This window comes from Sitophilus oryzae, unplaced genomic scaffold (assembly GCF_002938485.1).
Source record: "Sitophilus oryzae breed Bouriz unplaced genomic scaffold, Soryzae_2.0 scaffold_1436_pilon_pilon, whole genome shotgun sequence".
Classification (NCBI taxonomy): domain Eukaryota; kingdom Metazoa; phylum Arthropoda; class Insecta; order Coleoptera; family Curculionidae; genus Sitophilus; species Sitophilus oryzae.
This window is the reverse complement of record NW_022146100.1, coordinates 361,781-385,541: the sequence shown is the minus strand read 5'-3', so window position 1 is coordinate 385,541 and position 23,761 is coordinate 361,781. Positions and strand designations below refer to the sequence as shown.

At 30.3% G+C, this 23,761-nt stretch overlaps 1 protein-coding gene across 1 annotated transcript; it reads right to left on the bottom strand.

Annotated features, from left to right (window-relative positions):
- Nucleotides 1-2,641: 2,641 nt before the first annotated feature.
- On the bottom strand, nt 2,642-23,540 carry LOC115876394 (V-type proton ATPase catalytic subunit A). The gene is made up of 13 exons (XM_030892164.1): nt 23,426-23,540; nt 22,852-22,941; nt 22,619-22,731; nt 22,195-22,422; nt 21,997-22,134; nt 16,171-16,322; nt 15,983-16,107; nt 14,072-14,218; nt 13,915-14,013; nt 10,107-10,309; nt 8,427-8,588; nt 8,019-8,181; nt 2,642-3,431 (listed from the first exon to the last, which is right to left on the bottom strand). Exons 2-13 carry the CDS (start codon nt 22,925-22,927, stop codon nt 3,193-3,195), a joined length of 1,845 nt encoding a protein of 614 aa, XP_030748024.1. The 5' UTR covers nt 22,928-22,941; nt 23,426-23,540; the 3' UTR covers nt 2,642-3,192.
- Nucleotides 23,541-23,761: the final 221 nt, after the last annotated feature.

The window sequence follows — 23,761 nt, the reverse complement described above, 5'->3', positions numbered from 1 at the left end:
CTTTGTTTTTTATTTTTTATTTTTATTTTTTTATTTTGACTTGTATATTATTTTTTTGTTAGATGAAGAATTAAAAAATAAAAATTTTTTGTATTTAAAGTATTTCAAAACTTTTAATGGTTTCGCAGATACACGCAGTATTATTATACCGATATATTATATCTGCGAAACCGTTAATAATTTTGAAATACTCTATAAACATGTTCATTTTTTAATTCTCCATCGATTGAAAAAATAATATACAGGGTGTTCCATTTAAAAAAAATCATCCCGAAACACTCACACTTTTTTGAGCCACCCGATGGAAGTCAAAATATTTTCCTGAAATACATCCTAGAACATACTTTAGGTTAGTATGTAAACAAAATTCCCAAGTTTTTTATTCTAGGAGCTACACATGCCCGACGCACTAATGCCAGACCTTGTATAATCTATACAGGGTAGTACAAAGAATACGCCGAATAGCTACGAATTTAACAAAACATTACCAGAGACACATTACAAACCAATTACGTTATACAGGGTGTCCCAGAAATAAGTGCAAGTATTTTAAGGCGTGGTAAAAAAAATGATTTTTTTGCTAAAATTTTGAGAACAACTGGATCTTTTCTGGATTTTCTTTCTTGTAAATTTAATCTAATACCATATTATTGCCATATTATCAAGAAATTATTTTTTTTACTAAAAACTAAAAAAATTTCCAAAAAATTTTAATTTTACTAAATTTTTTTTTCGCGAAAAAAACCTCATAGGCGTGTTTCTGGGGTTGAACTATACTACCAGTAAAATACTTGCACTTATTTCTGGGACACCCTGTATAGTATATAGAGTACATAGTGCAATACGGAATGTCCGTTGGATCCAAATTTAATATTTTTAAAGGAGTCACTCTGTATGAAATTTTCGATATTAATTCTGTTATCACGATAATTTTTAGGTTTTTTTTAGCTGATTACTGTGAGGATAATTTAAAAAATTTCAACGGTTCAAAGTAGTTAAGAAATGGAATAATAAAAATATCCTATTTGTTACGAGTTGAAACTTTTTGGCATACCCCGTATAACAATCCAATACGTTATAGTTATTAAAATTTAGAAAATAAGGATAGCAGTCAGAGCTGCAACAAGTCAGTTTTAAAAAGACAACCCTTAAATTATCAACCCTTAAAAACCTTTATTTATTATAACTTTTTATTTACCCTCAAAAATCAAAATGATTTAAGTCTTAGTCAATTTCAATATAAAGTTCAAATTATTTAAGCCATTTTCTTTCAAGTCAAGTCATTTTTGTAAAGACTTAAATCTTTTAAAAGATTTAAGTTTTTTGTAAAATGACTTAAGTCGTTAAAAAAAGATTAAATCTTTTTTACTGACTTAAATCTTTTCTAAAAAGACTTAAATCTCATAAAATATTTAAATTATCTAAAAGATTTAAGTCTTTTTAGAAAAGATTTAAGTCATTAAAAAAAGATTTAAATCTTTTTTACTGACTTAAATCTCATAAGATTTAAATCTAAAAGATTTAAGTCTTTTTAGAAAAGATTTAAGTCATTAAAAGATTTAAATTTTTTTACTGACTTAAATCTTTTAGATTTAAATATTTTTACTGACTTAAATCTTTTCTAAAAAGACTTAAATTTTATAAAAGATTTAAATCTTCTAAAAGGCATTAAAAAAAGATTTAAATCTTTTTTACTGACTTAAATCTTTTAGATTTGAATCTTATGAGATTTAAGTCTTTTTAGAAAAGATTTAAGTCAATAAAAAAGATTTAAATCTTTTACTGACTTAAATCTTTTAGATTTAAATATTTTTACTGACTTAAATCTTTTCTAAAAAGACTTAAATCTTACAAAAGATTTAAATCTTCTAAAAGTCATTAAAAAAGATTTAAATCTTTTTTACTGACTTAAATCTTTTCTAAAAAGACTTAGATCTCATAAGATTTAAATCTAAAAGATTTAAGTCTTTTTAGCAAAGATTTAAGTCATTAAAAAAGATTTAAATCTTCTTTACTGACTTAAATCTTTTAGATTTAAATATTTTTACTGACTTAAATCTTTTCTAAAGACTTAAATCTTATAAAAGATTTAAATCTTCTAAAAGTCATTAAAAAAAGATTTAAATCTTTTTTACTGACTTAAATCTTTTAGATTTAAATATTTTTACTGACTTAAATCTTTTCTAAAAAGACTTAAATCTTATAAAAGATTTAAATCTTCTAAAAGTCATTAAAAAAAGATTTAAATCTTTTTTACTGACTTAAATCTTTTAGATTTAAATATTTTTACTGATTTAAATCTTTTCTAAAAAGACTTAAATCTTATAAAAGATTTAAATCTTCTAAAAGTCATTAAAAAAAGATTTAAGTCAGTAAAAAAGATTTAATTTTTTTTTTAAAAAGACTTAGATCTCATAAGATTTAAATCTAAAAGATTTAAGTCTTTTTAGAAAAGATTTAAGTCATTAAAAAAGATTTAAATATTTTTTAATGACTTAAATCTTTTAGATTTAAATATTTTTAAAAAAAGAAAATAAGGATAGCAGTCATTAAAATGATTTAAGTAAAAAAAAGACTTAAGTTTTCTGTGAGCTTGCAGCTCTGATAGCAGTTCTTAACTTTTTACTAAATAAAATACTACATGAACAATAATGCTTTTATTTAGTTCAAAATAGAACAATAAAATTGCACTACACTTAACAATCTAAAATAAAATTATTGTTATTTCGCATTAAACATTTTTACATTTTTAAAAACATGGTAAAATGATGTACAATATACAGCCGCTTTTTAAAAAATAAAATTGATTTGAAAAAAAACAAAAAAAAACGTTTAGGATAATACTGGATTAAACTTAATAAAGCACCGTGTGTACAAATAAAAACAAAGATAATAAAGACACTTTCCTAACTATAAATTGGAATGGAGGAAAAATTGTAAGATAAATGTTTTTTTTTAAGTTTTACCCTCACCTGGCTACCTACAAACTTGATACGAAAATCTATGGTAAGCTTTATCACTTAACTATCAACAACGAAATGTACAATAATATCTTTGAATTGGCTTATTATATGCAACAATTACGATCAACATTTATGATACAATTTAAATAAAAAACTACACAGTGAGGATATAGGCGTTATTTTAGAAGGCCCAGAGAAAGAAAATCATCTCAACTTTTTCGGACGCTTCTTAGTCTTCCAGATTTCTAAAGGCTTGCTGGATATCTTCGTACAATTGGTCGAAGTCGGCTTTGATCTTGGCCTCGCCGTCTTTGACCGGGTCCTTGAATTTCATACTGCTCAACTGGTAAAGGATGTTGTTCAAGGAATCTCTGATGACTGACCAGGTGATCTTGTTCTCTGATTGCGCGGTGCTTTCGACGGCGTGTCTCGCCATGTCGTACAAACCAATCATGTTTTTAAGCATACCTACAAGTAGTAAAATAGTATAAAATAAAGATGTTGTGAGCATATGTAAGTTAATTCAGAGCACGAGTATTGTAGCTAAACGATGAGATTTTTATAAATTGTAAGTTTTGGGTTCGATGAAGGACTATTAGAGGTACAATTTAAAAATAATTTTACAAGATACAGAGTGTCCCAAATAAGTAAAAAATATCAAAGTTGTATTTTTTTAAATGGAACACCCTGAATATTATTACATTTTTAGTTTCTACGATTAAAATAAAGGTAAATTTGATTAAGCTTTATTATACTTAAACCTTACCGTTTTTGAAATATTTTCAATTTTGTGAAATTGCAGTAAAAATTTTAAGGCTTCATTTCTCCAAGGGTATCAAAGTTTTTAATACTAAATATTTACTGAAGTTTATTTACTGATCAATTATTGTGTTGCAATAATAAAAATAATACTACCTTATACAGAGTGTCTAAAAATTTATTTTAAATAATTATTAGCTTCAAACGGCAATAACTTGTTTAATTTAAATGGAACACCCTGTATATTTTACGAGAATCAGATGCACAATTTAATTGTCTATCAAATTATATTATACCATTTTTTACCTATCTCTTTAAGTTTCCGTAGAAAATGTATTTTCTTGTAATTTAGAACTTATTTATCAATATACCCATGGACTATTGACATTTTAGATTATTTTTAAAGATGTACCAAATTTTTAAAGAGTACAGATACTAATATTGTCGATATAATTAGTTTATTTCATTAAAAAATAAGAAAAATTGTTTAAATATTTATTAAAGAGGATCAATTAATATGATTCCAGTATTCAAACTACATTAACAGACTATTTGCGTTGATTAATAATAATTGCTCCAAATACTAAAAAACTGAATTTTGTATGGGCATTAGACAGTGTGATAAAAAGTAACACCTTAAAAATGATATTTCATTTTTTAATAAATGCTTATTTATAACAACAGAGACTTCAATTTGATAACTTATTATTATATTGATTTCTGACTCAAATCCACATTTATTTATAATAATTTATTAACGAACACAATTAAGTATGTAATTAATTAGTATATGGGCGGAAATAATGGTGTTATATTTAATTAATGGTATGCTCTTTTATAAAGATTTAAATAGTTTTCTTTTTGCATACAAATGGGCTAGTAATATTATCGTTTTGCTAAAAACGATAATATTACTAGTCTGTACATTTTGTACATTTGTTGCTTTAAAACAATCTAAAATGTCAATATTCCATGGATATATTGATAAATGAGGTCTAAATTATAAGAAAATGCATTTTCTACGAAAACATGAAGGGATAGGTAAAAATGGTATAATACAATTTGATAGATAATTTAATTGTGCATCTGATTCTCCTAAAATATACAGGGCATTCCATTTAAATTAAAGAAGTTATTGCCGTTTTAAGCTAATAATTATTTAAAATAAATTTTAGACACTCTGTATAAGGTAGTATTATTTTTATTATTGCAACACAATAACTGATCAATAAATAAACTTCATTAAATATTTAGTATTAAAAACATTGATACCCTTGGAGAAATGAAGCTTTAAAATTTTACTGCAATTTCACAAAATTGAAAATATTTCAAAAACGGTAAGGTTTAAGTATAATACACCTTAATCAAATTTACCTTTTTTAATCGTAGAAACTAAAAAATGTAATAATATACAGGGTGTTCCATTTAAAAAATACAACTTTGATATTTTTTATTTATTTGGGACACTCTGTACCTTGTAAAAATATTTTTAAATTGTAGCTCTAATAGTCCTTCAACGAACCCCAAACTACAATTTGTAAAAATCTCATCGTTTAGCTACAATACTCCGTGTCGTATGTGGTGAACAACCCTGTAGAGAGTTCGAAAAGGTGTCCCCAAAAAAGGTTCATATCAAAGTTGTGTTTTTTGTAATGGAATACCCTATATATTAATTGATTAAAACTGATTTTGATTTTGGGAGAAAAATAAAGGTAAGTTTTATAAGGGCTTTAATTATATGACTAAAATGTAAGGTTTTTGCCATATATTTAACATTTTCTAGAAATAAAGAACAATTTTTAAATTACAATAAAAGCTACCTAAATTGGAATTTACCAGGTATAATCTAATATGTAGTTGAATTAACTATAAGTACTTTAAATCAAATTAAAACTTGATCCAAAAAGTTATACAGCGCGAGACAAAATTAATATTGAACATTGTTCACCTTTAAAAGCATGTTATTCTTTTATTTTAAATAGAACACCCAGTATATTATTCCGATATTCAATGAAGAAATAATGTCTCTTCATTAAGGTTGCCTACTCCTCAAACAAAGATCTTCCTAAATATTTTCATTTACATGATTTGATCTGACTAGATCTCTATTATTTGATAAAATCTAGGTGGCTGTGATATGTCTGACGTTACTTCAACATAACTGTCTAATTAGTCCAACTTTAACAACTAGTACTAGTTATCATTTTGTGTCAAATAATAATTTTTGTTAAATTAACAAAAGGGATATCACACAGCCACCTAGATTTTTTCAAATAATAAAGATCTACTGACGCAAAATCATAAAAATTAAAATATCTAGGAAAATCTTTGTCTAAGGGGTAGGCAACCGTAATAATATTTTGAAGATATATAAATTCCCCATTGAACATCGGAAAGATATACTGGGTGTTCCATTTAAAATAAAGGAGTAACTTGCTTTTAAAAGTGGCTAATGTTCCATATTAATTTTGTCTCACCCTGTATAACTTTTCGGGTCAAATTTCAATTTGGTTTCACATACAACAATGAAACTAAATATCAAGCTATACAAGGTCAACTAAAATTTAGGTAGCTCTTATCGAAATTTAAAACTTACTCTTCATTTTCACAAAATGTGAAATATGTAAAAATTCTTAGATTTTAGGTATATGCTTCTTTAATAAAACTCACCTTTATTTTTTTCATAGAATCAGAAAAGCCATTAATATATAGGGTGTTCTATTAGAAAAAACCCAACTTTGATGTGTAACTTTTTTTGGGGACACCCTGTATAATTCTATATATTTTTATAAAATGCTTTCAGTTAACCTACATATGCTGCCAAAATTTCATTTCGATATAAACTACAGTTTTCCTTGGAGCTTCCGCGGCGTATGAGAGGCGCCACCCTGTATTTTGATTTTCGCTATAGTGTTTTTCTTTATTTTTAAACATTTTTTGTAATATAATTTCAGGTAAGTGTAAGGAAAATTCACATTTTAAAATAGTAGCACAATGATGTGAAAACCGCATCTTTGTAGCTCTACTCATAAACGAGAAACCCTGCAAAACACACAAAAATGGGACACCCTGAACATACGTTCAAGAGTACGTGAATTTTATTGAAAGAAATTGGTAAATCCACTAAGAAATTGATATCTTTATACTAAGGGCTGGCAAAGGTTAGTTTTGGGTTGAGATTTCCGCACGTAAGAAGAGTACAATGCGTTTATTATAATGTACAGAACAAAGAGAGAACAGTAAAAACGTTGCCAAACGTATGAAATAAACCGAGAAACTGAGCACATTGCTAAGAGACGTGGAAGTGGAAAGGGGTATAGCAGATTCGTCACGGATATAGCCGATCGACCCAATCAGTACTTAAAATTCTAAGGAGGGTGTACATCACGCGTTCAGCTTCACGATTTAATTACGTCTCGTGATACTTTATTTGCTTATTTATTGACAAGTCGTTTTAATTTTCCGTATAGCTTGTAAATTTTTAAGTGCAAGTTAGAAACACTTGTACTTTCGGTAAAAATAAGTGGAATTGAGTTGGTGTTCGACAGTGGTCGCGCTATTAGAACTCTGAATTCAAAAATCGATATCTCGAAATCCATTAGAAATAATTGATGGTAGTTTTTTCACAAACTTTCTTAATATTTCTGCTATATTTTCTTCGCAGACAGTATGAGCAAATCTTTATAAATAAAAAAGTTCCACGGTTGCTGAAAATTGCAATGCGCACCAAAAGTAAATGGATGGGTTTGGGTTGGAGAAAAAAAAACAAGCCTATCGAATTTTTATTTAAATATCTTGTAAAAGATCCAAATTTCAAAATAAAAAAAGTGTTAATATCTAAAGTAGTTCTTGATTTATGGCGTGTTATGTGTTTTTTAAATTATCGCGATTACTGACGTTATCTCGTTATAAAAATATGAACACCATATAATTCCATTTCAGATGCTCAGAAACATATCTAATGATTTTATCTAGTTATCTTTTCGAAAAAAAGTTTTAAAAATAAGCGATTTGCAATCATGATTTTGATAGGGAACAGCGTACCGGAGAAATGTGGCAACGCCGCAACAACACACCGTCGCATTTCTCTCACTCCCACTTAATAAGATCCCTACGCGATTTACTTCCACACATGTGAATACCTATCCAAAAGTAAGAGTTGCCAACACGGTATTTATTGTACTATTTCCAAAAATGTTTTGCGAAATGTTTCACAAAATATTTCGAAATTAAAGTTTTTTACAACTAAAAACGCCACCGTCAAAGGAGACACCGTACACGGAAACTTAAACTTACCAACTGTTTTGTAGAATGGGCAGAATCTGTCGTATGAAGAATATGAATTCTGTTGTAAGAAATCTTCTTTAAGTAGCTTGGCCACTTCAAGAGTAATTTTGTCGGTTTCAGCCAATGAGGCTTTACCTACCAACTGTACAATTTCAGATAAATCTTCTTCTTCCTATAATTCGAAAAAACAAAAATATTTTAGAAATTAAACCGGAAAAGTACACAATTAAGATTATAAAAATATTAAATATTTTTAATAAATGTAAATAAACAGGTTGCAATATAACTTTTTGACCTGGTTATCATTTTTGTTATTTAACCTAATTGAATTAATAAAATATTTTCGGACTAACAATAAAAGCCGTAAATAAATATATTCAATAGGAGTGCAAAAATCAATGTATAAGATATATTTACCTGTAGAATTTCCTTGGCTTTAGTCCTAAGTGGTACGAATTCGACGAAGTTTTTGTCATAGAAATCGTCAAGAGCACGCATGTATTTAGAGTAGGAAATCAGCCAATTGACTGAGGGGAAGTGCTTACGTTGGGCCAATTTTTTATCCAAACCCCAGAACACCTGCAATAAACACACAGTCAAGATTATTTTAAAGAAGAAAAATACACATCCAGGTTTTTTGTTACTTATGTTTACAATAATATAGCAAAACGTACAATATGAGGTTTGTTCTCACAACTGTAAGAAACATATTTCCAACAAATAATCATGCGCAATAGGGTAAAACGCTTTCGCACAGAAATTTTTGATTGGTTTCCAACCAACAGTACGCTGCTCGCACAGAAAATTCTGATTGTTAGCTGACAGTTTTCGGCGAATAAAATGACAATGTTAAAGCAAAGGATAGTAGCAGAGGATTGGATTTTTGTGTGGTAGGTCCTTTTAACATTCTTTCAAAAATACTTTGTGCTGGCTCAGCTAAGGAAGCCTAAAAAAACATATATTATCTCTATTAATGTTATATCTCTATAACAGTGTTCGCGAATCTTTTGCAAGTAAAGTGTCCGGCGCATGCGTATTGCGACCCGACGTCATTAATTGGTAAACTTAACCTACAAAACGTGTGTTGTTTTTGTGTAGTGTTTTTTTCTTCAAAAAATAAAGAAAAGAAATGAGCGATTTTGAATCTTTCGAAGAATCTGAGGCGTCCGAATTTTCGGATACAGACACAGACCTAGAAGAGCTGATGGAGGAACGGGTCAGGCCCAAGAATCAAAATTACAAAACATTAAAACATTAAAAAGAACAAAACCAAAAACATTAAAAGATGTTTTTTGTTAGTTCCCTATTTGTTTTCTTCTTTATTCGGTATTACATAGGAGTTAACATTAGTGGTATTATTAGATCAAAAAAGAAGAGTAGGGGATTCGCTATTCGCACAGACAGTTTGAAATCGACAAGAAACTGCATTATTTGAGACCTGCGCATTAACACCGGTTTGGAAGAAGTCACAAACATGTTGGGAACACACTGTGAGAACAAACCTTATGATGATGGATGCTTTCTATAATGGCAGATAAACAATTTTTATGGAAAACTACATTAGAATCATTAGCAAAGTTAAATCACGTATGATCATAAAACTTCTTAATTATAACATGAAAATAATGTATGACCTAAAACTCGAAGTCAAGATGGCCATGATATTTCATCCATGATATTCCCTATAATGACTTTATACAGTATGTCCATAGAATATTAATAAAATGAACTCTCGGTATTTTTTTACTTTATTCAATAGAAAATGACACTCTGAATAGAATGGTATATCATATGTCAATTTTTGACATTTTCGCATATGGTTTAATTGAAATTATAACATGCGGTTCATAACGAAAATTTGACTTAAATATCAAGTGTTTGGTATCAAATTATTCGTAAAAAAATGCTTTTTCCAAATATGCTAATGAGCCACCCTCGTTTCATTTGAAAAAATTGAGATATGATTAAAAATACGATTTGGGCATCTTTTAACTGGCCAGGACAAGAAACTAAAAACATTAGACGATCAAATCTACTTTTCCAAGGCCCCTTGGGTATTTGGCCACCGCCCATCACTGCTGTGTGTGTTTTCCTTACCTGTACGATACCCAAAGTGGCTGAAGTGACGGGATCGGAGAAGTCACCACCAGGTGGCGATACGGCACCTACGATGGAGACGGAACCTTCTCTGTCCGGGTTACCCAGACACTTAACGCGACCGGCACGTTCGTAGAAGGAGGCCAAACGGGCACCCAAGTAAGCTGGGTAACCCGAATCGGCAGGCATTTCAGCCAAACGACCTGGAAAACAAATATAGCATCAGCCATCTTGTATTGTTTATGGCGTCAAGTTACCTTCGAAATGACGTTTAAAAATGTCATCAATCGTCATTTCTAGGGTACCATGACAGCGTTTTTCTTTTCGCCCATAAAAATACTTTGGGTAGATAAAAGAGAGAAAGTAGAAAATCGTTTTTTAAATCGTGTAGTCAATTATAGTGTACATTTTAAAAATACTAATTTTTATAGATATACAGGGCGATTCAAGTGTATTTTTACATTAAAGTAGTAGTTTTCCTTTAAATGGAATGCTGCACACTTTTCACTTTCTATTCTAAAAATACAATAATATCATAATCTCCACCCAGTAGTTTTTAAATATAACAATTTTTATAAAAAAATCTGTACAGGGTGGTCAACACTATTTCCTGACTAGATAGAGCAAAACCAACATAAAGGTCATGACATCTATGTCGCTTTTGCTCTATCTAGTGAGGAAATAAGTTTTCTCTAAAACAGACCAATTTCGACCACCCTGACATTTAAAGTTCTCTGAAAATTATCAGAGATCATAAATTCTTTATATCTTTTAATTGCAGGTATGTATTTTATAATAGTTCTCTTTTGAAAACCCAAAGCACCCTATTGTACAGGGTGGTCGAAACTGTAATCCGGAAACTTCAGCAGCTGTTCTGCTGATAAAAATAAGTGAAAAAAGTTCGTATAAATGTATGTCCTAAAATGCTTAGCCTCGGATATACAGGGTGTACAAATTTCATTTTTATTTTCATTTTTCCCAATTAATTTCTGAAGTAATTTCAATATTTGGATGGAAATTGGTAAAATTAGTATCTGGTAAAAATATTGGTAAAATTATTTAGTCAACAAGTTTAATTTATGTCAATAATAACATGTATTGATAATTTTGATTCCAAATATCTCGAGAACCATTACTCGTAGCGATTTTTTACGTAAAAAACGTCGTAAACGTATATTTTTTTACTCAATAGTTTTATACAGGTACAGACAAAAAGTTATTACTCTACAAACTAGTTAAAAAATATGTAGGTGGCGCCCTCTACAAGTAGGAGTCATATTGACATCAAAATCAAATTTATCATGTCAAAAAACTCCCAGACACCAATTTTCATCCAAATATTGACGTTATTTCAGAAATTATTTAGAAAAAATCGAAATAAAAATAAAACTTCTACACCCTGTATCTCCGAAACCAAGCAATTTAGGACACACATACATTTATACGAACTCTTTTACTTATTTTTATCTACAGAATATGCTGCCGAAGTTGCCGGAATACAATTCGGACCACCCTGTATAGTACATACAGGGTGAGTTAAAACTAGATGTTATATTTTTGTCCACTATTTCAAATGAAACTTAGAAAGTAGTATTTAGTTTTAATCCAGGTTTATATATCTAAAATGTGTCTGTCTAATAATTATGTAAATATATTAAAAAACTGCGTTAGCATCAGTGTTCCCAACTCTCAAAAATTTATCTCCCTAAAAATCAAAAAAAAACCCAAAATATCGCTGAAAACCTAAAAAAATATCCCGAACAAATCCTAAAAATATAAATAGTAATAAACAATTTGTTGTTTTAAGTGGTTGACCTTGAAACGTCTGACCACAGCAGTGTAGCCAACTGTTCGAAACTTCCCCTTAAAGCTATCAAACCTTCTTAAATCCAAACAACTAAAATCCCCACAACTGTTATCCAAGATTCAGTGATTAAAATAAATATATTATTTGGTTTTATTTATACTTTCCTATTAATTTTGAAAAATGTCAGTAGCGGTAAAATTCCACTGAAATTTTATCCCTAAAAATATCCCCAAAAAAATTTACCCCCTAAAAAAACCATATAGATTTTTTTCCCTTAATTTTGGAATAAAATCCCGGAGTTGGTAACACTGGTTAGAATGCCACGAATTTTTTGTAAAAAAAAAGATTGGAGTGAAAATCTCAAGTAGAGAAAGTAGAAAATCTCCAGTAGTCCAATATTTATACTATCCAATCTTTTTTTTACAAATTTTTTTTTGCTAATAAGCAAAACCTTAATACGGGGCGTTATTAGAATACTGGGTCACCTTGTAATGTAGTACTGAAAATTACAGTTAAGGATTGGAACCTTTGGCGTTACACAGCAAAATAAAAACACTAAATCACCACAATACACCAAAACACTTTTACTTTTACACTGGACGCGCGTTTCGCTAACCATGTTAGCATCATCAGCAGATGATGTATGTATTTTCCAAGAGTATGGTTTAGGTATGTGGATATTTTTGCTGTTTTTGACACACGTTCAGACACCATAAATAATTTTATTTCTAAGTTAAATAATCGTTTTCCTTCCATTAAATTTACGCATCAAATTGAGAACAACGACAGATTACCATTTCTAGATGTATTAGTTATTAGAATTATTAGAATTTGATATCTATAGGAAAAATACGACCACACGCAGATATATTCCTAATGAATCACATCATAGTGTTGAACATAAAATGGCTAGTTTAAATTTCTTAGTTCATAGATTACTTAGTTTCCCACTTTCCAACGAAAGATATGAAATAGAAAGAGATTACATTAGGAATGTAGTTGAGTGTAATGGATATTCTCCTTCAGTAGTTGATAAATTAATTAGAAAACGTAGGTATAGGTTAATGATTTCTGAAAATTCGACTTATCAAGTGGAGAAAGATGCGTCTAAATATTTTTCGATACCGTTTGATAGAGAGTTATCCCGTGGTCTAAAAGGAATTTTTAAGAATGTCAATTATAAACTTGTGTATAGTGCTAATAATAAATTACAACAATTATTAGGTAATCCAAAGGATAAAACACCTCCACTGAAAAGGTCGGGTATTTATGAAATTTCTTGTAAAGATTGTAATCAGAAATATGTTGAGCAAACTAGAAGATCAATATTAACTAGATTTAAAGAACATTTAGCTCAGATAAGATATGGTAGACCGGATAAATATTGCGATACCGAACATATTGTTGATAAAGAACATCCTATAGATCTTAATAATTTAAAATTAATTAAACAAGTCTCCAATTACAGGCAATTAGATGCATATGAAAGCATCAGAATTAATAAACGTAAAGATAGTATGACCAGAGACAACGGTCCAATTCCTTCAAGTTCTTTGTTCCTACTTTTCTAGTGGCGGAAATTTAACTGTTACGCTCAGTGGGTTCTGACTCGGTTGGCTAGATTTTGCCACGCCCACTCGGTGCCCACTGGGTGAGTATATAAACGCTCAACTTGTAGATTGTACTTTAGTTTATAATCATCTGCTGATGATGCTAACATGGTTAGCGAAACGCGTGTCCAGTGTAAAAGTAAAAGTGTTTTGGTGTATTGTGGTGATTTAGTGTTTTTATTTTGCTGTAGTACTGAATCTAAATAACTGGCTTATACCACAAAATGTTCAACAACAACAGTATGGTGCCATTTTATTACCGATTTTCCATCACAACTGTACTTAGAAATTTTTTTTGTTAATTATATTTAAATATAATTAACAAATAATATCATATACAATTTTGCTGCTTTGTTGTAGCTTTTACAGAGAGAAATTTGACACCACATACCTGAGATTTCTCTCAAGGCTTCGGCCCAACGGGAAGTGGAATCAGCCATCATGGAAACGTTGTAACCCATGTCACGGAAGTATTCAGATAAAGTAATACCTAAAGAAATAGAAAAAAGATATAGCAAACAGAAAATATTAATATTTAAGTGACTAACCGGTATAAATAGAAGCTTCTCTGGCAGCTACAGGCATGTTAGAGGTGTTGGCAACTAGAGCTGTACGTTTCATGATAGATTCTGTCACTCCTTCGATTTCAACGGTCAATTCGGGGAAGTCCCGAAGTACTTCAGACATTTCGTTACCTATAACAAGTAGCAGTGATTAGGAAAATAGAGTTTAACCGGCAACCGCGCCAACTGAATCCTTCAAACTCGCTTTAATAGACTCCGGCTCTGTTTTTTTTTAAATATTTAATCTATTCAGTAGAAGTTGGTATTGTTCTAAATAATAATAATAATTAATTAATTATAATTAATAATTTTCTATTAATAATTATTAGGGCTGTAACGAGCCCTGTTTTTTAATTTGACCGAGTACTAGGCTAAAGGTAATGGCCGAGTAGTCTTAACAGTTATGCGACCTTTATCAATATATACTAATTATACTATACACCATATAACATAATATTATATTTTATACATAATATAAATATAAATATATAATTTAACATTAAAGAAAGCTAGTTAAAATTCCCGCAATTCCCCGGCCTTAAACCAATGATCTTGTTTGTTTTGCCTATGATTGGCGAGTGGCTGGGATTCCCGACTACAAACCAATGACCTGGTTTGTTTTTCTTATGGAGATATTGTTTTATTCTGTGGTTCCCCATGCAAACTGATATTTCTAATGTGCTGGATTCTGAATCGATTCTTTTAAGGTGCGGGGGCGACGTTGATTTTGTTTTAAGCAAAACTTATATGTGTAACTAATTTAAAAGTGAAAAATAATTCAAACAATTAATAATACCCTTTAAAGTTATATTAAAATGAGTGACAGTGCTGACTCCTTTTAGATTATAAGTATTAAATTATTATTTCACTGTGTTTGTGTTATTACTTATACTTATTATTATTACTTTGCTAAAAGACATTAATTAAAGTTATGAATGAATAACTTTTTGTTTATTTTATTATTTGCCACTGTGAGTCTCATTTCTATCTGTTTTGGACATGCATAAATGGATTGTTTCTATTACTATACTTTACTCGGCCGAGTAAGGCCGAGCACCGAGTACATATTACTCGGTTAAAATTCTGGCCGAGCACCGAACTACTCGGTATTCGGTGCAGCCCTAATAATTATATAATATTGTAGAAGTTGATCTATTTCTAATAACTACGATTAATATTATACATATTATTAGATTGTACACTGAGAATTTCAAATTTACAATAAAAATTTGGAAATAATATCTTTAAATTGCTGCTCTGGGTAGGTAATTATTTGAATCTTTCAATTGGCTTGATTTTCTTTATTCAATGTTAATTAGCGCTGATCAATATTGTTGCGATGAATATAATCAGATTAAATAATTTAAAAAAAAAACAGAGTCGGACTTGAAATTATTTTAAATAATAATTAAATAGTTTCGTTATTGTTAAGGTACCCAAAACAAAAAAAAAGTATAAAGTATGGCATATCATTATACTCAGGAGACTGAGTTCTTTCAAAACCTGGAATAAAAAATGCAGGTCCGTATTTAAAAAAAATAAGTTGGCCTCTGTATCTCAGAAATTATCAGCTTTTTTGGAAATCTAAAAATACTATGAGATAGCCCTAATAAAGTGGCTATGAGAATGTGCAATTAGTTTTTTGATTTTCTGAAAAGTAACGACAGGAAAAAATAAAATTGATATTCAACAAAAAATCCGTTTTTTCCAAAAAAAATCCTTGAAATTTTTAAAACTTTTTTGATGGCATCTTGGTGAACAGCACAAAGCGCAACTTTGCCCCAATTTAACCATCTTCGTTTTCCGAGATACCAATGCTCATACCTCGAATTTGTAGAACCCTGTATAATTCGATAATTGGACATCACAGTTACAAATAAATATTTAAAAAATTACCTCTTTCTCCACAACCGACGTAGATAATGACATCAGAGTTAGAATATTTCGACAAAGCCTGCGAAATTACAGTCTTTCCACAACCGAAAGCACCAGGAATGGCAGTAGTTCCTCCTTGTACACAACTAAAATTATTACGAAACGTTTAGATAGTTGAAAAAGTATTATTTGTTTCGAACTAGACTTACGGGAACAGAGAATCTAGGACACGCTGTCCAGTAAGCAGCGGGTGATTGGCTGGTAATTTTTCGCTCACAGGTCTTGGCTGACGCACAGGCCATACTTGCAACATGGTGTATTTTGTACGTTCCCCGTCAAATTCTGTTTCAAGAACGACGTCCTAATAAAAGATATTTTCAATTATTATTGTTTTATTTTTTGGTAATTATTGGGAAAACTGGAAATCGTCCGATTTTCACCAAAATTGGTATACACCATAGACTTAAAATAAAATATAGACTGAGCATCTCATTCATAAATAGCTGGAACATGCGGTCAGACAATATCTTGTTATTGTTGTGTTATTGTTTAAGGTTATAACGAGTGCGACACGAGCGATAGATAGGTTGTCTCTGTCGTAACGGTCGTTCCCTGACGACTCTGCCGAGAAACACAACACTGTCTTTCGTTTCTCAAGTACACTTGAACTCTCCGTCTCATAGCCGGGTAATTTTTTTATTTTAATGAAGCTATAATTAAATTAAAAATATATCGTATTTAAACTTTTTTATTTTTTATTAAGATTTAGGACAGGCTTTTTAAATAAAAGTTTAGAAAAAACGTCTTAGAGTCCAAAAAGGATAAAAATAATAAAATACACGTTATAGAAGAAATTTTATAATCGAAATTATGTAATTTTTGAAATTAATAATAAATTATTAATTTTAGTCAAACATTTACAACCCCTAATATTAATCAAAACAGGATCTATTCCACAGATATAATAGAATCGGCGACAGGGAGAGAAAAAAAAATATGATTGTTGTAATTTTTTTTCTGGTTAAGTGATGTCTTATGTAAATTAGAGAAAACATAAATCTGTTAATTCCATTAAAGCAAGGAAGATGATAGGAAGTGGATAAAATGAAAACTACATTTATTTAACTCGGTACTGTCTTTATTATACCGGGTGCGTCCCAAAAGTGGCTCATCCCCATAATTTTTTTATATTTTCAAATATAAAAACAAGATTTAGCATGTTAGTATATGACATAAATTAGGATTGATTGACGCATTCAATTGTTTTTGATCACTTCCCGTTTCACCGGAAATGACTATAACTTTTAATTTTTAAACGGCACCCTCGGTATATTTCTACTTTATTCGATAGAAAATGACACTCTGAATAGAATGACATATAATATGTCAATTTTTGACATTTTCGCATGTGGTTTAATTGTAATTGTAACACGCGGTTCATAACGACAATTTGACTCGAAATACCAAGTGTGTGGTATCAATATATTCATAAAAAAATGCTTTTTCCAAATATGCTAATGAGTCACCCTTGTTCCATTTGAAAAAATTGACATATGTATGATTAAAAATACGATTTGTACATCTTTTAACCGGCCTAGACAACACACGAAACCTATTAGACGATCAAAACTATTTTTCCAAGGCTTCTTGATTAAAACTTAGTGTTTTTAACAACACCATGGCACCCTGGATTGAAATTTAAAATAGGATATGTTTTTAAGCGACAATTTCAAAAGTTGACATATGATATGTCATTCTATTCAGAGTGTCATTTTTTATCGAATAAAGTAGCAATATACAGAGGGTGCCTTTAAAAATCAAAAGATGTAATCATTTCGGTGAAACAGGAAGAGACCAAAAACAATTGAATACGTCAATAAATCCTAATTTATGTCATATACCTACTAACATACAAATCTGTTTTTTATCTGAAAAAATAAAAAGTTATAGGGTTGAGCCACTTTAGACGACCCGGTATATTAAAAAATATTGTTTCATAATGTAATATCATTTTAAAATTCTTGTATGTTATTTTAGATTCTGAAGATAATTTTAGAATAAACCGGAATATATTTTTAATAAAAACATTATTAATTATTAACAGGGTTATAATTATGATTTTGTTACAATGTAAGTAAGTAAATAATGTAATGTAAGAGAAAAAATTCAGATTTTACATTTTACTAAAATATTATCTAAATAAGCGCCTTTCTACAACAACGCCACTGACTCCCAATGGGTAAATTGAGAGTTGCCTACCGGTCAAAAGTCGTTTCAAGACTTAAATGGATTATTTAAGTCAAATTTCTTGCAAATTTGGCACTGGCGAACCATATTTTATAGTTCTTGAACAGAAAAAGTCAATAAAATAAACACTTAAGCACTACAAGCTAAGAAAATGCGTTAATACAGCCGGGGAGATAGCGGCAACAAAGCTTTACCGCACACGTGCGACACGTACTACAAGGTAATAAATGAATGAATAGGCTCCCTCGCCTCTAATCGGTGTTGTCATATTGTAAAGAACTTATCCTTTTTAAACAGTATCCGACTTATAATTTAGTAGTATAAGGACTATTTAATACATCTCTGGAATATTAAAACCTACTTTATTAAACTGTAGTATTAATATCTCAATATATGTGTACAACAAGAAAAAAAATATTGATAATATTAAAGACGTGACAACATAGGCTGGATGAGGAAGGCTCGGTCGACTGTACCCAGAAGTAAACATGTGTACAAAAAAGGTTGTTTGTCCGCGTTGAGATGTAAATAGTGTAGTCTATATTTTATTTTAAGTCTATGGTATACACCCTATTTTTTTACAAGAATCTTAACTTTTTCCTTGGCAGTCTCTTACCGTTTTTCAGAAAAACGGAAAATAATTTTAACATTGAATTTTTCTTTATTTCGGCCCTATAAAGTAATAATTTCACTATATTTTCATTATATTATAGTTTATCTAAAAGCCACACTTGATTGAGAACAGGGTATGTAAGTGAAATATTCAAAATGGTTCCAGCAAAAGTTTCCCAATTATGACGGGTGATGGCGCTGATCGTCAAGATCTTTGGACAGGGATTTTGCTTACCGACAATACGACGTGAGCTACGACCGGACCAGGACCAATCAGAATGATATCAGTCTTTCTTGGACATTTGCCGCGGAAGTGTGTGTTAATTTCTGTTGTAATAAGTGTGGTTGTGTTTGCAGTTTGATTTTTCGGTTTTGATATTATGTTAAAATTAATTTTGAAGTATTGTATCACCTGTTTTTTTGTAATAGTACTTTTTTTGATTCTATGATTTGTTAATGTTTGTTTAACAATGTTATACCAAAGAGGTTATACTTAATATATCAATTTGCATAGCCATCATAGCCTAACTTTTTTATCAATAAACTTTGTAGATTTTCAGATTATTTAATTCCTTTTGTTTCCGTTTGTAATTTTATTTTTAAGACATATTATGTGATTGTTTCAGATAATATGTTTTAAAAATAAAATTGCAAATAGCGAATAAAAATAATTAAAATAAAAAAGTGTATTTTACAATTCCCCCCGGCCCCGCACCCCTTTGGCTAACCTTTAAATGTCAGCTTTGTCGAGAGATGGCGTTACGAAAATGGAATCGATTTATTACAAGGAACTTGGGCTTCTTTTTCGTTAGTATATTCTGTGATTGAGAATAAAAAAATGTCCAAAATTTTACTGAATATCACTTTTCTTAACAAAATACCAAAGAAAATTGAGACCAGATGGAAGTTTGGTTTGGTTTGGCATATATCCTTCTTTCTCTCTCCCATGTAATGAGAGAGACAAATATATTCTAGACCTCATCTAGAAATTTGAAAATTTACAACGTTGCCATATCTTCTATTTTTTCGGGTGATTAGGCATTTTAAATAAATTACCTACTATGAGATCTGACAATAGTTAAATATACCTACAGTGGTGGCCAAAAGTATGGAAACTTTTTACTTTTTAAAATGTCACAGAAAATATTGCTATGCTTAAACTCTCAGGAATATAAATGAACAGCTTATCAGCAAATAAAAGTATTCCAAAAATTACACAGCGAAAAAAATCTGTTTAGCGGTTTTTGTAGGGGAACAATAGATTTCTTGTAACCAAAAGTATGGAAACCATAAATAAATACATTAAAATTATTTAGTTTAAGTTGATAACGGTACGATTTGCTTCAGATAAATATAAACATCATGCCCAAGTCTAAATATTTCTCTACGGATTTAAAAAATAAAATAGTTGAATTATACAAGAGCGGTTATAAACAAATTCAAATAAGTAAAAATTTAAACGTTTTAAAAGGCACCGTTTCGAAAATAATTCGTAAATTTAGTAAAACAGGGAACGTTTCAACCGCTTTTAAGTCAGGAAGACCAAGAAAGTTGTGCAACAGGACAATGAAAGTAATGAAGAGAATATCAATGGGAGATCCAAGAAAAACATCCACAGACATTTCTCGAGAAATGGGTGAAAGGGGAATATCGGTGTCTGCACGCACGGTGAGAAGAAGGTTGGATGACATGGGACTTTTGGAAGAGTTGCGGTGAAGAAACCACTAATATCAAAGAAAAAATGGGATGGCCCGCTTTAAATTTGCTCAAGATCATCTCACCTGGTCTTATCAGAAATGGAATACTGTACTGTTTAGCGACGAAAGCAAGTTTCAACTGTTTGGTAGTGACGGGAGACGTTATGTCCGAAGACCAAAAGGTACACGGTACGGCCATAAATTCCAGATGCCCACAGTAAAACATGGGGGGTGGGAGTATAATGGTATGGGGGTGTTTTTCTCGCTCAGGTGTTGGTCCTCTTGTTAAAATTGATGGGATAATGGACCGTTTTTTGTACAAAGACATATTGGAGAATAATATGCTGCCTCATACTGATGAAAAAATGCCACTCAGATGGTTGTTCCAGCAAGACAATGATCCCAAGCACAAATCTCGGTTTGTTCAAAATTGGTTAAATGCACATGATGTTCCACTAATGGATTGGCCCTCACAGTCTCCGGATCTTAACCCCATAGAAAATTTATGGGACCATTTGGATAGCAAAATTCGAAGCCATTCTATTTCAAATAAAAATGAATTATAGGAAGTGCTAAAAACTGAATGGGCGGCCATTTCCAGTAAAGATTGTACGAGATTGATTGATTCGATGCCACGAAGATGTAGAGGAGTAATTAATTCAAAGGGATATTCCACTAAATATTAGTAATTTTTATATTATCTTGAATTTTAATAAACATTCTTCTTAAGTTTCCATACTTTTCGACCAAGAAAATATTCATAATTTTTTATATATTTTTTGATAGCTGTAATTTTTTATTTAAATGTATTAGGTTTTGTAGGAAATTATTTGTAGGTCACGATTATATAAGTCGTTTTATTTCATATTTTAATTTCTCAGCATAAATGACAAATTAAAAAAGTTTCCATACTTTCGCCCACCCCTGTATATCCACAAGGTTACGCGGAACTTACGTTAATCTTTTGTTGTTATACCAAAAAAAGATTAACCCCCTCAGCAAAGAAGTTATAGAAAGACCATTTATAACCACGAAGTTGCACGAAAAAGTTTTGATTGCATTGGTTTCAACTTCTTTGCAGAGGTTTAGCATTGGCAACGTTGCTTTAAATGCCAGAAACACATAACCCAACATTTTCAGATTGTTTACAAATTTATTTTAGCAAATTTTCCTCTATTATGCATAGAATTGGTTAAAAAAGTAACAGAAAATAGCAAAAACATCGTTGTTTATTGAATACCTTACAAAATATATGCTAGAAATCCTTAAAAATATGAGAAATTAAGAAAAATTCGATGTTGAAATAATTTTTCGTTTTTCTTAAAAACGGTAAGAGACCGCCAGAAAAAAAGTTCAGATTCGTAATCTACGACCTCAAAATAGAGTGTATACCAATTTTGGTGAAAATCGGACAACTTCCAGTTATCCCAATAATTACCCTTTTTTTAATCAATTAAAAATTATATCCAAAATACTCACATCGACTGTATAATTGCCCGGTTCAGCTACGAATCGAACTGTACCCTTTGCTTTAGGTGGCAGAAGCATTTTCTGTTTAACCAGTGTATTTTCATGGACTATTCCGTATATATCGCCACCAGTTAAGTGGGAGCCAAGCTAAAATTCAATTAAAAAATTATCCCTCACCAACTTTCATCAAAGATTATGTTTTATTACCTTAATATTGATTGGGGAAAATTCCCATTGTGCTGTTCTTGATAAACAGGGTACGTTGATACCCTTAGGAATATAGATGGACTGAGTCAAGTCATTAATGTCTTTCAAGGGACGTTGAATACCGTCAAAAATTGAACCCATAATACCGGGACCCAATTCCACTGACAAGGGTTTGCCTGTTCTCAATACGGGGTCACCAACAGTAACACCCGATGTTTCTTCGTAAACCTAAAATTAATATTCCCTCCTATACTGCTGACACATTTTTGAAAAGTCAAATTAATAACTAAGAAACTTTGAATAATATGAATAAATAATTATTGCCGAAAGAGACAGCATATTAACTTTGCTTAATCATGTGATCTAATATTATATGTTTACTTAATTTGTAATGCACCAGAAAAATTAAAACTGCTAAAATTACCTGAATAGTGGCCATATCACCTTCAAGACGAATAATTTCGCCTACTAGTTCATGGTATCCTACTCTGACCAGTTCGTACATAGCAGATCCGCTCATTTTTTCAGCAGTAACGACTGAAAAAAAATGCAATTAATGATACAGTATTACAAATAACCTAATGAATATATTTTAAATTTGATTTTCATATCAATAATTAAACTATGGAATACTACAAATCAAAATTGAATAAATACCTGGACCTGAAACCATATGGACGTATCCATACTGCCCTTCTCGTTCCTCATCGCCAAGCTTGGGTAGTTTCGACATTTTAGTGATTATTTCTAAAAAATAAATAGAGAAAAGGGCATTTAATAAGTAGTCACGTGAATATAGTAAAATGTAATTCCGCCCATTATTTTAAGTATGCGCAGCAGTCACTTGACAAGATCCGTCGTATATCGTCAATGGAACCAGGGTTAGCCGCTCACGTGAAATAATGAACCGAACTACAAATGCAATGGACTACGCCTAGAGAGAAAACATAAAATTTAAAGCTATTTTAGTATGCACCAGAAAAAAGAAACTCGAATTATGAATGAATTTATTTTGAGCCAAGTTATATAGCTAACATAAGAGCTAATTGTCAAACGTTAAAAACTTACTTAAACAGCGAAAAAATAGCTATTTTTTAAAAGTAGAACGAATCAATAGTTTTCCTTCAATGAGAGGATTAAATATTGGTAGTGCGTTAATGGTAATATAATAAATTTGGTAAATGATCGAAGAAATTTTAATTATTGAAGAAGCACTGGAGAAAAAACTTACATCTCACACTTAACACTTCACCCACCGAACTCACAAGACGACAGAAAATTTTATCAAAAATTGAAATTTATCATAAGACAGTCAGCTGACTCCATCTGACAAATGACATTTTCTTATCAAATTCGTAATAGCGTTCATTATTGATCTAAACTTAATTACTAAAAATAGATTGCTGTCACTAAACTATAAAAAACTACAGATATATTTTAATAAAACAACTAAATTAATATTACTTTAATAACAACGAAAATGCATAGTTGTTTTTCAAAAGATTGTTTTATTTATGAAAGCAGAATATCAAATGACTAAAACCTTGAAAGGAAATCAAAAATTGAG

Excerpts from the sequence above, each read along its gene's own strand:
- LOC115876394 (XM_030892164.1), bottom strand. The coding sequence starts at position 22,927 with ATGTCGAAACTACCCAAGCTTGGCGATGAGGAACGAGAAGGGCAGTAT. Across the intron at positions 16,323-21,996 it reads CGGGCAATTATACAGTCGAT|GACGTCGTTCTTGAAACAGA; the intron begins GTGAGTATTTTG and ends ATCTTTTATTAG. Across the intron at positions 14,219-15,982 it reads CGTCGGTTGTGGAGAAAGAG|GTAACGAAATGTCTGAAGTA; the intron begins GTAATTTTTTAA and ends TACTTGTTATAG.